The 18988-nt window shown below is 37.2% G+C and overlaps 1 protein-coding gene across 5 annotated transcripts in view; it reads left to right on the forward strand.

The window, feature by feature from the left end:
- Positions 1-15741: 15741 nt before the first annotated feature.
- LOC105689993 (protein abrupt) overlaps positions 15742-18988 on the forward strand; it is a 39009-nt gene continuing 35762 nt past the window's right edge. For all 5 annotated transcript variants that reach the window (XM_012407458.3, XM_048653188.1, XM_020854627.2 and 2 more), the window contains exon 1: positions 15742-17800. In XM_012407458.3, the coding sequence (XP_012262881.1) occupies positions 17594-17800 (207 nt within the window). In that variant the 5' untranslated portion in view covers positions 15742-17593. The remainder of the gene's footprint in view (positions 17801-18988) is intronic.

Below are 18988 nucleotides of genomic sequence, written 5' to 3' on the forward strand. Positions count from 1 at the left end.
GAGTGGGGGGCACCGGCAGGCGAGACCTGCCTAAGCGGCGAGCGGCCCCATAACTCCGTGTGCGGCTAAGCAATAAGGTTCGTGGAGTGCGCTCCTAGATCGTTCTCTGTTTTTTAACTATAAATATAATCACATATACACCCATCAATTATGCATACCGTGTATATACATGCGTCCCGCGTCTGTACACCCTATGCATTGTTGTAAACAAACGTAAATAAACAAACTAAAATTTAAAAAGAATAATAAAAACACCCCAATAAATTGTTGCCCTAAGTTTACCTCGTTACGAGCCATCGTTCTTTTGTTTATTTAATGAATAATTTAACAAGAGAGTAAAGAACTGCGCGAGTTTCGCTTCTCTTTTTCGTTAAATAATAATCGAGAAACTTTTTTTTTAAATATTACAAGTAAATACCGAATCCCGCGCGTTGCATCTTCGATACGAGATCGTTGGCTCGTGTTTTTTTTTGGCTTTTTTTTTTTCTCTTCGAAAAAAGTTTACCACAAATGATGAAATACCGTTGTTGGTTGTTAAACGTACCTGAATGATGATGATCGCAATAACAACAATGTTAATAATAACAACGAGGATAACAATCATCAAACTTCTCGACTTTTAATATTTGGATACAAACTGACTCGGTGCTTTTATGAAAAAAAAACAAATCCCGATCATTTTGGTATACTATTTTGTTTAAAAAATCCAACTTAGAATTGGATCAATCGTCTCGTGCATATAATCTTCTTCGTCAAATTGAAATTCGTTCGATGATTTCTCTATTTTTCGTGTTTCATCGATCGTTTCGCGAAGGGGGAACTACACGTAGTCGTAACGAAGATAGCTGATTTTTTAATAACGAGAAGTAATACGCACACTGCAAAGCGAAGAGTGGGCGTCCAACAAAATCCAGTAGGTGGGTGGAGGGATGGGAGGGGGGAGGAGATTTTGGGTGTCGAAAAGTAACGAGACGTGAGATACATGAGTTAATAACCACGTTCTTTTTTATTTCGTTTATTCTTATTTTACACTCGTGATTTCCGTGATTCGAGGTTCATTTTGATCGTCGTTCGATCGATACGCGTTTGCTTTTTGTTTTCGGGGTCTTCGGCTCTTAATTGCAGTTCGGTTTCTAGTGCGCATTAGTTGGATGTTTGAAGATCGTAATTGCATCGTTGGAAATTACACGGAATGGAATTATTCAAACGTGGAAAAAACTGATAACGAAGATGCGATAGGGTACGAATTTCGATAACCGATAATCGCGGAATGACATTGTTTTTTATTTCTTCATATTTTTTTTTTTTTTTTTTTTTTCTCTCTTCAACGAGTTTAATTTATCTGAGGATGTATCTGTCATCGGTGTTTGATCGATATCAACGGTGGTTTCTATTTTTTTTTTTTATTTCTTCTACTTTTTTTTTGTTTTCTCTCGTTTTAATTTCAATTTATCGTCGTAATCGATGTCATTATCGTAATTATAATTTCGTTCGTATCTAATTACTTTACTCGGGTCTTCAGATATCGATTTTAAACAAACATCCATACGTCGCTTACGAAATAAAAATCAATCAATCGAACGCCTCTCTTCTAATAACAAATAACGATAATCATTATTTTGGGTTTCTGGTTTTCATTTCCCGAAGAAAAATTCTCCAACCAACTGTGGATAAATGAAAAATTAAATCCCCGAGTTATAAACAATATAAATGAATCATAAAAGTGGAATCGTATAAAGTTTGTTCGCATTATTATCATCATTCAGTGACTGACAATGAGTGATAAATTTTTGTAAATGAAAATTCAACGTTGCGTGTGTTTGAAAAAAAAAAAAAAAAAACAATACGTTTAATTTAGTTTTCCTTTAATTTTTCATTTCAAAGTATAAATTAATTATCATTTCCAGTGTTTTATATCATCGGATTGTTTCGTTACGTTGCGGTGAAGACTGAGAGTTAATTTATCTGAAAATTATCGTCGAACAGTAATAGAGGAAACAATAATCTGTTGAAACAACAACGGATCGATACGAGAGGAGTCCCCTCAATGAAACATGAACAATTTATTGGTTTTTTGATTTGATTTTTTTTGGTGAAAAATTGGGACCCCATCGATCGTCGAATTCGTTGAGAATGGTGCAGCTGAACATCGTCCAGAATTAAATACCTACGTGTATCTACTTCACGTAAATATGCAAAGACAAACGAAACACGTATTATCTATACATATATTCTCGATATACATATACCAAAAATTTTATTCATAATTAAGATCAGATTCGTCAAGGAGGCAAACGATTACTTATCGTGCGCATACACGTCCAGTGCAACGTGCAGTTGCATCGCGTCTTCTACAGCGGGGCAAACTTTTGTCCCGAGACTTTTTTTTTTTTTTTTCGAATCCATAACGTAACTAGCTGTAAGATTGAAGTTTACTCTGCGTTAGAAATTGTGCGAGATGAATATCTTCTTGCGTGGTTTCTTAACACCACCGCGTACGTGGCGTTACTTGTATATATACGTAACCTTAATTAAGGGTTAATTGCACGGAGTACCGACAACAATAAAGAGTCGTTATTGTTGCGTCGTCTCTGCTGAAGTGGAAATAAGAATAACAATACAAACCAACGCACACTAAGGAAGGTGTCCTCTTAGCTGCTTTTTCAAGATTTTCCAAAAAGAGAAATTTTTTGTCTGTCCATCTGACAAGTGGACGCGAATAGGATAGGGGTTGCAATTTGTTTTTCTGGTTTTCTCTTCTTTTTCTTTTATCATCTTCTCTATTTTTATCACGATCTCTCGTTGCAACTATTCCGTCACTCAGGTATCCATCTATTTATTTATCTATTTTTTTTTTCTCCTCAATTTCTCGACGATCAGGAAGCCGGTTGGAGTTTGTTCCACGATACGCGACGTGTCTATGTTTCTTACCTGTTCGTAAGAATTTGGCGCGCCTCCATTTTTCCACTCGCCAGACAACAAATTGTCATACGCACGGCGTATGCCTCATCCATTTACATTAAGTTCGAATATATGTATATTTTCTTTCCGTACATATACTATCGGTATTACGAGTCGGTAAAGCGTCGCTTTTTTTTTTTTTTTTTTTTTAATCCTCGGCTTACACAAACGACAAGGCACTTCATTCATTCATTCGCTCATTCCGTTCATTCATTCGACCATATACGTTCGTTCGTTCGTTCGTTCATTCATACGCGTCGACTTCGGTTCGAATTATCGCGTACTGCAATTTAAAAAACTGTCCACCACCTCGTCGCCACCCCGACGTCGTCGAGATTCGTCGGAGATAAAAATTTCCCCGCCCAAATTTTCGCGTCGCTTTTCGATAAGCGTGTGTAAAGTGAAAACTTCGTCTACCGCTCACGTACTGAAAGGATATTCCAAAATTGCTCAGGGAATTCTTTTTCTTTTATTTTTTTTTTCTTTGAAGCTATTTTTGAACACGTACGTATAAAAAAGATTTTGGACGATCTTCGGTTCAAAGAGATCCAAGTTTTGATCCCTGGACATCTGCGTGGCGATCGTCCGAAGAGCGATCGCGGAATAATCGGATCTGCTTTTTTAAAACTACGTCGAATATAATGGTTGGCTAGGGTAAATCCATACGGTTGTTAGACGGTTGGATTTGTTTCATTACACCGTCGATGATCGCGTGACTCGAGGGTGGTGTGCCGTGGCGCGGATATATTTATACACGTAAATATAGGTATACGTAACGCCGGCATTAGAGAATTGCACACAAGCGAACGAACGAACGAACGAACGAACGAACGAACGAACGAACGAATTTCACATATTCGTACCAACGTAGGAGAGAAACGCACACGTGCGACGACGGTGCGCCGGTTGCGTAGATATATAGGGAGAGAAAAACTTGCGTTTATGTGCGCTACGTCGTCATCGCGTACCGACAACCACTATGTAATTCCCAGACCCCCGGTGTCGGATGAGAGGGAGGAGAAGAAGGAGGAAGAGGCGGCGGAGGAGGAAGAAAGAGGAGGAAGGCCAGCGTGCCGCTTCTGCGATGCGAAGAAGGAAAACTACGTGATGTGTGTGATCAATAAATCGGGGTGCAGCGGTGCTCTTCTCTCCTCTCCTCTCCTCTCTCTTCTCCGTCCACGTAGTAGACGCACACATCGAATTCAACAGTTAGAAGAAGAAGAAGAAGACACGCGCGCGACTCACCGTATAACGGTGATGGTCCGAGAATTTTCTAGCAGTTGGCATTCCTTTTTATTTTCTAGTAATTTTCATCAAACTCGTAAGGGGGATGTGGAAATAATCCCCCCTCTTCGTAACACCCGGTATACGGTTTGAACGTACCAAATTTGTATGAGAAAATGGACGAGTTTGAAGAAAAAAATTATCGACGATTTCAATGAATTTTTCTTTTCTCTCTTCGCTCTACTTATCCTCGCGTTATCATTCCCTGTAACTTTGTTACTGCTTTGTTTTTATTCATTCGTTTATTCTTTATTTTACAGTATGTACAGTTTCCCGTTGTGCGCGTTTCGATAAATTTCATATCAATGCTACTTCCTCTTCCGCGCGCCTTACATATTCGGTGTACGTATAGGTATACGTTTACAATACGTGCGGTATTACACTTGTACACATTTATAAATAAATGTGTACAAAAGTTTTCTGTAATTATAAATCCCACACCCGCGTCCACGTTGTTATTCAAATTACTTCGGATGATTACTCTTCGAATAAATATCGTTTCTTATTTACGTTCGAAATGACACAGGGTTACACGATGAGTTTTCTTTTATCCATCGGTATAATTACGGTCGTATCACGTGCGTTTCCGTAATATCTACGTGAAAAAATGTCGTTGTTAAATTTTGTTATAGTTGATTGCTACGTTTGAATATATATATATATGTATGTACGTATATAGTTTTAACCGCCTTCGGAAAGAACTCGTTGCACAGCCTTGTTCTTGATTTTCCCTAGTCCTCTAAACAACGACAGCCAATAGTTATTTAATCAATACGAAACTTACTCACCGGGAACTCAAACTCGATACACACTCCTCTCTCTCTCTCATTGGCTTATTCCGTTTAGATTCCATTTTATCGTGCCACGTTTAACTATAATAGTTTTATTATAGGTACATCGCTCGGAAATATCCTCAATTCGAAACCCTCGCGTAGGGTATTTACCCTCCGTTTGATTCTTACACATTTTTTCTATTTTTTTCTTTTTCTTTTTATGTTGAATATTATTATCGATTTATTATTATCCAATTATCGATGTGTTTTCTTTCTGTTTTCCAATTTTCTCAAAATTCATTACGTTTACACTTTACGTAAACCGACGTTTCTTACCCCGCCGTACGGGTACGGACCGATTTCTTGGCGAATGAAATTTATTTACGAGTGGGCGTCACAAAATCCGTACGAAACACGTCAATTTCAATCGTAATATAATTTAATCGAGAAATATAATTTTAATAAAAATTTTCTAAAATAAACTCGTTACGAATTTTGTTCCGTAACCTCGTCCGTAACAATAACTTTGTACACGTTTTTGACGCGACAAAGATTGATCGTATGGAAATAGAAAATTAATTTTACTGGAAAAGCAATGTGAACGTACATCTTTTCGGTTTGCATGATTACCAATTTTCATTCCACTCATAAATAATGGAAAATTTTTATAGAAGGAAAACTTATTTTCTACATTTCATTTTTCTCGAATCTTTGTATTTGTAAACTCAGATCTGGGGTGATTTTTTTTTTCTTTATTAACATCGATGAGTTCCTGAGGGGGGGGGGGGGGGGGGGGGGGGAAACGTTAATGTTCCGCATACAATATTCGACGGGGATATTTAGGAATTAGTTTTGACGACTAGGTTTAGGTGTATGCTCTCCGGTTTGATATTTTTCATCGTCGTTTATTCTCTTCTCTTTTTTTTCTCCTTTTTCTGCGGCGGCAACATATCCTTCGGTTTTCCCTTCTACCTTTGCAGCGGCCCAGGTACCAAAAAATATGTATATCTACCATACATACGTCCTACCTGATTTAGGTGCAATACCGCATATACGTGTATATATATATATATTTATTTACCTGTACCATTCCTGCATCCGTCGCCGTATCCCGCACATAAAAATACACGCGTTTACAGTCTAAGTTCTCTCGAGTTGGACCTGAAAATAAAAAAGAAAAAAAAGGAGCTAAAATCTAAAACCTTAAACCTAGAATGTAAAACGCATATCTCCTCGGTATGAGTATACATATAGCGATTGCAGTTAGTATTATGGTATATTTATGGGGTAGCAGGCTGCACGGAGCAAAACGAAACCCATGAACATGTTTTTGGGACTGAGAAAGAAATCTCTCTTATACCTGAACACCGAGTTACATGCTATGCGGAGTCCCTCGTACATCTATCGCCGCATACGCGACGCTGAAACCGAAAAAAAAAAAGAAAAGAAAAGAAAAAAATTAGAAAACGTTACACATGACGCGAAATAGGTGTACGAGTATGAAATTTTTTCACAGCATTTGTACAGAACGTATGCGAAAAAGTCACCTGTCGAGGACAATTTTTTTTCTTTTTAACAGCAAAATGAAAAAACGACAGGAAAAAAAAAGGAATTGAAAGAAAAGGAAAATGGAAAAAGGAGAAGTCGTTTTACCTTGGCAAAAAATAAAAATGGCGAACGTGGAACTGATGTTAAAAAAATGTAAATTTTTATGTGACAAATGAACGTCGCACGAGCGACGAGCTCTGCCAGAGAAACTACTTCGCTTTTCCTCTTTCCATTTTCCTTCAGCGCACGTATACTTTTCAACCCGTAGGAGAGTACGTATGTGACACGTGTGTCTATATACACAAGTATTCGTTTGTGAGTATAGATGCACACAACCCTTACGATGTAAATTATAAATAGGAAAATCGAGGGAAGCCCGGAAAGGTGAAATCGTCATTTTCGAATTCATTCGAAATTAGAAGTGTGAAGGTGAATCCCGTGGGAATTTGTCTTATTTTTCCATACCCCGGTTCAAAAAATTGCCGGGGTCGAGCTCTTCGATCGTTTTATTTAATTATTGCAGGACATTTCTACAAGATTCTGTGGAAAACAGGTTCTCACTTTATATTTGTCGATCCCAAAAGCGCGTTCAGCCGGAAGTTGACCAGCTTTTTGAAAAATGCTATCGTTTCGCTTCGTTCCTTTTCCCCACTTTTACACCACGCGTAAAAATCGAAAGAGACCCGCACATGCACACCCCGGTCGCAATGCACCGCGCATCGTTGCTCGGTCGGTAGGCTTAACTTCGGTAGACACCTTAGGGACGAAGGGATGAAGAGGGGAGGAGAGGAGAGGAGAGGAGAGAAGAGAAGAGAGGATAGGATAGCGGTGGTGGTGGTGGTTGGGTATGGCGAACGGGGGGATGAGGAAGGTCAGGCTAGGTTAAGAGGGTGAGTGAGCAAAAACCATTTATCTTTCCTGCAAACGCAATATGCGCTCTTGCCACGCTCGAATTCCAAACTACGTAGGCCAAACCCGAAGCGAAGAAGAGGCGAACAGCGACCAACCAGCCTGGCAAACAGAACAGCCGGGCACCAACCATTTCCATCCATTTATACGTTCCACACAACCTTCAACTCCGGGTTCCATGGGTTATACTTGCTTCCAGATATCTCGGCATACCTATATTACTCACACGTAGGTACCCATCTCTAGCTCTAATACCTACCGTACGCGTTTACAAGGAAAATTCAAATCGAACGGTTCTCATCTTTCCTTCTCATATTTTACGAAGGCCTCTCTAATCCACGGAGTCGCCAAAATATTATTGCGAACTTTTGGATCGACGGAAATGTCGAATTCTAATTGAGAAGGGAAAATTGTACGTTTGACGTAAAAAAATTTTTCGTTATTTCGATATTTCATATGGCGCGAAACAAGTACTCTATAGACCATATACGTGTATTCCGAAACTCTTGGAAAGTTGGATGATTTATTTCCTGTCCTGGTGGTTGTTTTTTTTTTTTTTTTTTTTTTTTTTCTGCATTCTTCTTCCCGTATTTTCGTTTTTCTTCGAACGGCGGGTAACTTGAGTCTGAAATTTTTTTTTTCCCACTTTTCTTTTACTTTTTGTCATTTTTTTTTCCCCGGTCCTCTTCGAATTTTTATCGTTGTTGAAAGTGCATCGCGAGTACGCCGCAAGCTTATTGCATTGTTGCACACGTGCATTTATGCGTATGCGTCCTACCGAGTAATGTACACGTTTCTATGTATTATAGACGGTCTACTAACGTTATACTGCAGAAGTCCCACAATTCCGAACCCTCGTAATACGATACTCATTATGACCTTTCGTCCGAATAGAACGCACATGCTGCTGCTGCTGTTGCTGCTGCTGCTGCTGCTGCTATTGCCGCTGCCGCTGCCGCTGTCGCTGTTTCATGTGTCTGCAGAAATCCTTCTTTTCTCTTTTAACGAAACTTTAAAAACTACACAAATAGAACGTGATCTTTTCCACGAGTAGTTCGTTCATCCAGTGCCGCGTACCACATGAGGTGACGCGAGATGCACGAATTGCACATAAATTGCACGTAAAAAAATTTCCCAAAACGAAGAAAAAAATAAGTAATTTCTCTGCTCGATTATTTCGGAATTGCGTCGAGGAAAAAATGGAAGAGTGAGGGATCCGGACCCATCTTCCATCGGTTCAAGAAACCTTTTCTTCTCTTCTTATTTTGACTTCACGCATTTCCGGTCTGATCTTATGATTTCCTTCTCTGCGGCGTTCCGTTTTTTTTTCTTTTTTTTTTTTTCTTTTTTTGTCCGTTCTGCAAAACACTACACCTGGTGAGATAAATAAATTCATTTGATAATATGCATATCTATATATGTATGTACACTATTCGTAGGACGAATAAAGTTTCATTCGTTTGTGTGGTACAATACGTTGAATACATACGTAACACATATGTACTCGAAAAGTAGATACATATTATCCGGATCTATTGTGAGATTATTTTTCGCCCCTGGGGATACGCTATGGGCTTACGTGTATCTGTATAGTATTTATATATGTATGGTACACACCGGCTATGGGGCACCTTAACCGGATGTTACGTCACGGGGTGACTCTCGCACCTGCCCGTCTGCCTGCTTCTTTTCATTTTTATTTTCATTTTTTTTCTCTCTCTCTTTCAAATTTGATATTCCCCACTTTTCATCCCCACATTTTTTCGCTCCGTCGAATGTATTATTTATTCGTTGCGTTGGAATCAGCAACTGAAAATCTATCGGGCGCCAGGAGAATTTGCGGGTGTCGCTTTTCGAATCGGTTTTTTCGATTTCGATTTCGATTTTGGTCCGAAAATTCTTCGTCCCTCTCACTCGAAGTTTCACACGTAGAATCATAACGACGTTAATTTAGATGCGATGGTATAATATGGTAATGGTGTGATGCGTGAGATGTTGGTGAACGGAAAAAAAGAGGAATTATCGTATTAATTCGATGTGCGATGATGGGAAGTCGCGGTGGGGGGAGTAGGAGGAGGAGGAGGAGCAGAGGGTTGGGGGCGGGAGGGAGGAGGGAGGGGGGAGGAGGATAAAAAAGCAGACTGAGAGGAACACGCGAGTGGGAAGATATCGAAGTAAGAAAAATAGGAGGGAAGGGAGAAACCGAAATTAACGTTGGAGTCTCTTAAGGAGGGAGACGAAGAGGGAAGTATATACTCACGGTGCGTACCACAAATACACGATGCCAATAATACGCGTCGGGTATAGTATACCGCATGAGATATCGCTCATGCGGATACACATAATACATGGTATAAAATTATAATATAAGTTTACCATACTGCAGCCCGGCAACGTTGATCTTTGCGGTGTACACAATTTTAATTGAGGCGGTTATAATTTCTTATATCCCCCCGGTCCCCCTCCCCCCTCCTCCCTCCTCCCTCATTCCCCCACGCACGTCGAAACCATCGGTTAGTTGGGTTTGTTGGTCGGTCGGTCGGTCGGTTGGTTGGTTCGTTGATTTGTTGGGATATACATATCGCCATTCCGACGACGACCATCAAGGAGAAGGCCACACCTCAAAATTCACCACATTCCTATTTAATACACTATAGGTATACGTACGTGTACTTAGATTAATGTGTAATAAAAACTACCTACCGATCTATTCCGCGTGTATGAGTCTCGATACCTGGTACCGCGTAACGTGGGACATTTCGTGCCGAATAATCATACGATCTGACCAATTTGCGGTAATACTTTTTGTTCGCTTCTCTTTCTCATTTTCCTAAATCAATCGATCGAGTTTCCTCTACGCCCGGTCTTCATTCGGACTTCGGATCGCTGTCAAAAATTTGGGTTTTTTTTTTTTTCCCCAAAGTTTCTTACCCTCTCTGTGTTCGTATAAAAATGAATACGACAAGGTGAAGGATGAAAGGAAATTTGGATCACATCGAGATCGTATACGATTTACATACACGTATGTACGCGATCTATATACCTACGCGGAACCGTTGTAAAAATATTTTCACAACGGTCACCGGTTGCTACATACATATATACATGTACCTAGTTTTTATATCGGCAGGTACATCTATTCTACGATACGTTTGTAAAATTTATTTATAGAAGAATTTCAATTTTTTTTTTTTTTCTCTTTCGGTTTGCGCACATTAGAATACTACGCTTCTGATGTTGTATATTTATTGTTGAAAAAACTACTCACTGATAAATATTGCATAGGGACGATGACGAGGACGACGATCGTTGTGCGCGGTGTAAGCGGTCATCTCGCCTGTGAACGATGAGAAAAAAAAAAATGAGAAAGAAAGAGGTGGAAAAAGGAAGGAGAATTATTCGCGCGATCGTCGATATCCAATCGGTACATACGTATCTCGTAAATACCTATATAGTTTTTATCTGATCTTTATATACACACAAAAATAGCATCTGCTGCAAAGTGTTTCTCTACGCACGTTTAACATTTTTTACAAGTAATTTATACATTTATGGCGCGTAAACATCATTTTCATTTTATATATGTGGGGCATTTCGGGTCAATTCTATGCCAACTACGAGTATACGTATACCTCTACGTAACCCCCGAATCTTGACCACTTTGAATTTTTAGCAAAAACTATTGCACCGCGATTTTCACGACACCCTCCCCCTCCACCCCCGCCAAGAATTGATCGCATTTTTCATCCCTGTGTATTTTTAGTCGATTTATAAAAAATATTAAAACCGAATTTGGAAGAAAAAAAATTAATAATCGGTTCTAACCAACTGATGGTAAAGCAGAGGTGAAATAAGATGAAAATTCTCCCATGTATGGTATACATGGATGTAGATATCTGTATATATATACTGCATCTCCATATACATAGGTATTTGAGCGTCGAGTCGTACGTATAATAATTCCACCGTGAGTTTCGTTATCGAAATTCATCTTTCTTACGTGACTCTTATCTTCTCTGACCCGCAAACAATGTCCGTTATCGCTCACCGCTTAAACCTTCCCACATATTATACGTGCGATATGTAGTTTGTGCGTACATGTGCATACATGGAGAGGCTCTCGAGAGGAGGAAATGAAAAAAAAATTAGATGATAAAAAAAAAAAAAACAATCAAATTAGAAACCAGTCGGTATTAGTAGCTCGTCTATAAATCCAAATTTGGGATCCTCCAATCGGACGATTGAACGGTGCTTTCAGCTCAATTAAAAAAAAAAAAAAAAAAAAACAACTTATGAAGCAAAAAATTAATTACCATCAAAGGGCGAAATCTATTTGAAAAAAATTCTTTCGACTTTTTTCTTCCTTGAGAATATATATTCCAAGGGGTCAATCCGAGATAGCTGCGCGGTACATACGCACACGCGTCGTAGATATCATTATTATTGTTATTATTTATTAATTAATTAATCAATTAGCAGTGATTACATTGTTAATTATGCGACACAATCAGTTCATAGTTGAGAATGGATTTTTTTGGTTTTAATTTTGTTTATTCAATGATTTTTCTTTCTTTTTCTTCTTACTCGAACGTGAAACCAGTTCAAGAATCACGCCATTACAACCAACAGTGTATGAAATAAATTACACATATGTATGTAGACATACGTGTCTTTGATATACACGTTTCAAATAAATTATAAGATAGAATTAGTGAGGATCTTTAATCGTATGTGGGCATATCACGAATATATAATAATACATATATCCTACAGAGTTCCTATTTCGTTATTTATTTTTCATTTCTCTACGTATAATTTTTACTTCTAATGTTCCTCTTTTTTTTCTTCACCCAACCATTTGGACTCGTATTATATCCCAGTCGTTCGGGTCGTTATTATAACTGTCTCCACGTTATTATTATAGGTGTTAGGTTTTAACCGAGCTTATGCGTTGAAAAAAAAATTTATATATGTATATAAAATTAAGCATCTAATCTCTGCAGTAGGCTACTGCACCACCACCAGTTCATGTATACATATACGTATTGTACATAATATACCCCGACTAATTAACACGCGGAGAAATTTAGTGGGAGCGCGCGGTTTTTCTCTCGGAACATGGCTTTTTTCTTTTTTTGTTCACTTTTGTTTTAATTTCATACAAGCGTAATTAGCTATACCGATTTTCACGTGTACATATATGCATACATTTTTTCTACAGGTATACAATGTACATTGTACGAATTATAAAATGGTTTTTGAATTTCGATTATATTATTATTAATAATATTATCATTGTGTCATTTATCGAACACAGATTATACTTTATAGATGTGCGGTGGAATAAACGGAAGTAAATATATACACTACACCGAAGTAATAATGCATGCACGCATTTTGTGTGGTCATGTACCTACGTATGTGCATGTATATATGTATATATAGATATATATATATATATACATATATATTTAAATATGTTAATGGTCGAGATCAATTAACCGCCATATTTAATTTATTTGGAATTCCAAAAGTTTGAAATTTCACAACGAGTATGTGTATAATGTATGTATGTAGTTATTTTATTTATTTTCTTAATTTTTTTTTCTCTCTCTCTCTCTCTCTCTCTTTGAACACGTACACACGTGTATTATTTATAAACGTATAAAATGTGAAGGTTAGTTTGCGTGTCACCAAATGCGTACAATTTTTACCGAGGATTTTTACATTATACATTTGTAACGATGTTCGGCGGACGCCTTGAATTCAATTACCCCAACGGTGCAGAGATTATATCTTTCCATCTTTCTCTTTACCTCTCCGTCTTCCCCTCCGCCCGACCCAATATTATCTGTACTTATACGTATTTATATTATAATTTTCTTTTTCTAGTACGCACGACGTATTCTCACACGCGCGCGCACACAGGCACGCGGGACAGATAGGTATACGATGACACGACGACGACGATGATGATGACGATGGTTTAAAAGTTGAAAAGCCGCGCGCGCGCGGTCTCTTTGGAATTTACCATGAAACTTGATCGTCTCAGCCTCCTTGTATATATATGTACGAGTATAAAAGTCGGACAAAAAGAAACAGTCACACGCACCTTTTTATACATACGCATATAAATATATATTAGGCAACGCTGAGTTATACTACTGACACTTCCTCTAATACATTTTTTTCTTTTTTTTTCTTTTTCTTTACTTCAATTTTTGCTTCCCAGACGAAAGATCGTTGACACCGAAATAACGCGGACCGATTATTAGCCATGAATTTTGGATTTTGATTTTTATTTTTAGTTTGATAGTTATTGGTATCGGGGGGAGAGACAAAAAAAAATTATTCCTTAATTTTGTAATCGGATCGTCCTAACAGTTCATGTTATATATATATTTATTTGTAAGTCTGATTTTCGGTAATTATACCAGATAAGGTGATTATAATTGTCACTTAATTACCACTTACGCGTATCCTGCTTCTCTACAATGTTTACAATACATTCCTATAATTTTATTTTATACAGTCTTGTGATATACCTTTCTATATGTACCACTTTATGTAGTTTCCCGTAGATGTGCGTGCGCGGTGACATTTTTTTTTTTTTTGTATGCGTTTGTGAAAATTAGCTGAAATCAGAGGCAATTAGCCCGCGTACGAAATCATATACATTCATTTGAGGTGGTTCAATTTTATCAAGATGTCTCACGCTTTTTCAAAAGTCCTACGACTCTAGATGAATATGATGATGTTAATAATATAGGCGTAAAAATTATATACATATACGTATAATTAATGATTACGCGATAAAAAAAAAAATCCATACGTATTTGATTTCATTTTGAAGCGCAACACATCGCGTTCGGTATACAGTGTCTGGAAATTTCGTTCAAAATAAAAAAAAGAAAAAGACATTTAATTGACGATAACGGAATAATTTCGATAGCCTCAAAAAGGTGGACGAAATATTCGCACGATTCGAGCATCCGTACGGGTCCTCGTTAGATCGAAAAACGGTCTAGATTCCAACCCGTTTTCATATGGGTATCGGTAGATTTACATTTTTCTTTCTATCAATTATTAAAAATTTCTTTCCATTTTTTGTTATTCCTTCAAATTAGGTGGTTTTGTTTTTTCTTTTTTTGTCTGAAAATTGCCAGGATTAGTCACTGGACGACGTGTACCCTGTGCTGTATTTTTTTTCGTTGCGTCGACGTCGCGACGTTGACGTTGTAGTCCGTGGCGTCTGCAGCAGCGGCTACACGGTAGCAGCAGCAAGCGCGTCGCGACGCGACGCGTCGTCGTCGTCGTCGTTACAAGTAATAGAGTAGGTACCGCGGCTGCTATATAGTTTAGTTTTTATAAATAGATTGGCTCGTGGTACGAACCGTTGTACACGCGGAAGTGTGTTAGATATTTTTGGTAACGTTCAACGAATAACAACCGATTATTGGGTTACCTTGTTTTCCGAATACTATATGGCATATACGTATGTGTATATCGTCTATAAGTGTATATATAGGTATATGATGTATGTAACACGCGCAAATACGCATTCCATCAAAATTTTATCATCGCAAACATGTTACATATTTATTGGTATATGTATATTGTAATATATTTATAAGACGTACGTTCCTAAGAAAACTGTCTACAGAGAAATGAAATTTTTTTTTTTTTTTTTTGTTATGTATATATATATAAATAAATGGACGAACGAAAAATTGTCAACAACTAATTTAAACAAAAAAAAAAAATAACAAAAAACCGAAGGCGGGTAAAAATCACATTCGTAACTACGATCATTTAAAAAAATTCAATTTGTCATGTAATAATAGTTACGCGATCAAATGACCCGAAACATGGTCAATTTAATCCAATTACCCGCGTCGTGAATAAAACTGTAAAGAGAAAAGAAACAAGGAAAGAATAGACTATAAAAAAAGACTCGGTTATCGAATTTTTTCATTTCTATGAAATTATCATGTAATTAAATGACGACGATGCGAAGAAACGAGATTAAAAAATTTTCAACACGATACATACCTAAACTTGATTTTTGTTTTCTCATTTTATTTCTATGTCGCTTGTATATTTATTGATGATTTTTTTTAATTATTAATATCTGATTGTTACAGAACGACTGAGAGAGGGCGAGAGAAAAGAGGGTGAGCGAGCGAGCGAGAAAAGAGGAAGAGACCTAGAGAGACACAGAGAGAGAGAGTCGGATCTAAGAACACGAAATAAAAAAGACTAAAAAAGAAAAATGTAAAAACTGAAGAAACATTTACTAGCAAAAATTAAATTAAGGAAAAAAATAGAAGAAAAACAGGCGAACGAAGCACGAAAATAAAAAGAGGAAGAGATGAAATGAAATGAAAAGGAAACCAGGGAGTAATTGAACGGGAACAGGTACGATAGACACGTATATATTTCCAAAATATTAGAACAAATTGAAAAAAATTTTCAAAAAAAGAACAAAAAACGAACATCAAAGAACATTACATGTAACAAAAAACCAATAAGAAACGAGGAGAAAGAAAAATTATAATTATAGAAACGAAACACTAATTATCATTTAAATAATACATTTGTTTATCTAAAAAAAACGCCCTGACTTTTGATGGGGGAATTCGATCGTCACCACGAACGCTGTAAACTCGGTGGTGCAGGAAATCCGAGATTAACCGACGGTGCAATAATAAATTATCGAGAAAATCGATAAGAAGAGAAATTTCGAACAAAAAAGGAAGTGAATGCTTTGGAGTGCTTGTTTTGTTTAAATTTCGGTTTTTTGAATTAACGAACAAATATACACCCGTAGGCATTGGAGAGGTGTGCAGTGAATTCTTGACAGCAAAAGTGAGGAAGAAAAAAAAAAGAAAAAACGCCAAAGAATCTTATTTTTGTTTTTTCGCTTTCGATCTTCCATTCCGTTCTATAGACAATTTTCTCGTTTGACTGCGACAGAGCTAAAGAAAACAACGGAGAAAATCAATGAACTATAATATACCAATTTGTAAAAAGTGCACGTGATGATCTCCTCTGTTGATAATATAAAGTCGATCGTAAATGTGCCCCCCACCACAGCTATAAGTGAAATAAAAAAATATTATTACAAATGAAGATTTTTTTTCACTTCCTTCTTTACATCTATTCAGATCGAAGAAATATATAATAAAACGATACACGGTAACGTTGCCCTGTAACAAAATCAAAGGGGAAAGATATTGATAAAATTGCGATGATTCTGCCGCCCGGTATAATAATGACGACTAAATTAAAATCGAAGAATTTTAATTGTTTCAACAATTGTGACGATGATATTTCGAAAAATACAACGATAATTCAACGGTCACATATTTTTTAACCGACGTCGATCGACATAATCAATCCATCCTCGCATCATACGTCACCATAGAAAATGCACTTCTTCGAGGTGTTGGTGTAAAAGTTGGTGCGGTCGTTTTATTTTTTTTTTTTCTTCAAATTTTCTTTTCTTTCGCCTCTTCTCGTCCGTTAAATTTATTTTCACCACCCCCACCCTTCACTCGTTCTTTCTCTATTTCCATCTCCGATTCGTTTCCCACTTGGTTTTTTTCTTTTACTTTTTTTTTTTTTCACAAGTACTCGATACCGATAATAATATTGATTGAAAATTTTAATCCGATCAATCAGTCTCCCCCCATCCTCTCTCTCTCTCTATTTTGGTGCGCCGCGTAGAGTGTCTCTATGTGTGCAGTGTGCAGTGATTCGTTCAATATTTATTATACGATACGCGTGTTGTGAGAGAAGAAGAAAAAAAGAATAAAAAAAAATAATAATTTTTAAACATAAAATATTAATAGTACGAATAGTAGTGTAGTATAAAGGAACAACGTTTCGGAAAAGTAGAAAATGAAAAGTGCTTTCGGTTGAAACGAAGAGTGGGTAAATAGAAAAAGAGAAAGAAGAAAGAGAGAACGAAAGAAAGAAAGAAAGAAAGAAAACAAGTTGGCGGACGACGCGACGTGATATTGACGTCGGGTCAAATAGTGCGGGAGAGATTGACGTTTAGCTGCACGATAGCACCTCTGGTGCCGGCGGCCGTGGGCCCCGGTGGATTGGGCACCATGGCGGCATCATCGTCTTCCTCAAGCGGTGAACAACAGTACTCATTAAGATGGAACGATTTTCATTCGAGTATTCTGAGCTCGTTTAGACACCTGAGGGATGAGGAGGACTTCGTCGATGTTACCCTCGCTTGCGACAGCAGCAGCTTTACCGCTCACAAAGTCGTACTTTCCGCCTGCAGCCCCTACTTCCGGAGACTTTTGAAGGTCAGTCGATGTATTTTTTTCATCCCTATATCATCGTTATCGTTCTTATAAAATTTAATGATATTTACGTAGAAAGATTTTGCGTGCTTATAAAATTTTCGAACAGTTATATGAGTAGTAACGTCTCATCGTGGTTTTTAGAGAATAGAGTTGAATGAAATCTAAGGATTGTTATTTCGTAAAATCAAAATGTGAGGATTCGTCAAATGGTGTAGAATGATTAAGGTACTTCTTTTTTTTTTCTAATTTTTATGGGTGTATAGGTAAGGACCGTTACTTTTATGGGCCATTGATTTCGTTTTTTCTTCTTTTACCTTACCTTCCGAAATTTCTGAATCCAAAGAGAGGATTCTTCGAATTCTCGAATTACAGGGAGTGTCCCGAACGTTTTATATTTAATAAATTTGTGATCATTATCGTCGTGATTAGATTCAATGACGTATTTTAAAATGAAATAAAAAAAAAAAAAAAAAAGGAATATATTTATATACACGTGAAATAAAATTAACAAAAAATTTGATAATTTCACAAGAAACTTGTCCCACTTTTACCTATGGCTATAACTACGTATAATGTATGTGGATGTAAGATAAGACGGACGATCGTGTTATGATAAATATCAATACTAAAACGATATTTTGTCGATTATTCGACTTTTAATTTACGTGTATGTATGTATCGAGGTACGTAAGTACGCACACATATGTGTAGTTGAGTAGTTTTCACCTAAACTTGAAAACCAAACCGAAACGAGTTTCTATATTTCTTTTCTTTTATCACATACTATATGTATACCGTCATGTGGTATGCGTAGGTATTCAAGTGTATAACGATTGATAAGAAATATTCGTTTCGAGTTATGGCCTCTGATTTTTTCTCATTTTGGGGGTTGAAATTTGAAAACAGTTCCGCTGTTGTATTTTTGAGTACTATAGCTGAGTTCAGGAATCTGAATCCGCTGACTAAATTGGACCAGCAATACATATAATCGAGTTATCGCCAATCGGCCCCAAAAATTGCAGAAAACCCAAGGGTGGTTTTTTTTTTTTAAATTCGAGCTCGAAAACCGACAATTTTTTCCGCTGTATTTCGACACATTCTCACGTACTTTGAAGCGAGGAATCCGGATCCGATAATTAAATTGATCCATATCTGTTGAAAGCATCCCATAGATCCGTCTGTCATTCG

The sequence above is a fragment of the Athalia rosae genome, chromosome 3 (assembly GCF_917208135.1).
Source record: "Athalia rosae chromosome 3, iyAthRosa1.1, whole genome shotgun sequence".
Classification (NCBI taxonomy): domain Eukaryota; kingdom Metazoa; phylum Arthropoda; class Insecta; order Hymenoptera; family Athaliidae; genus Athalia; species Athalia rosae.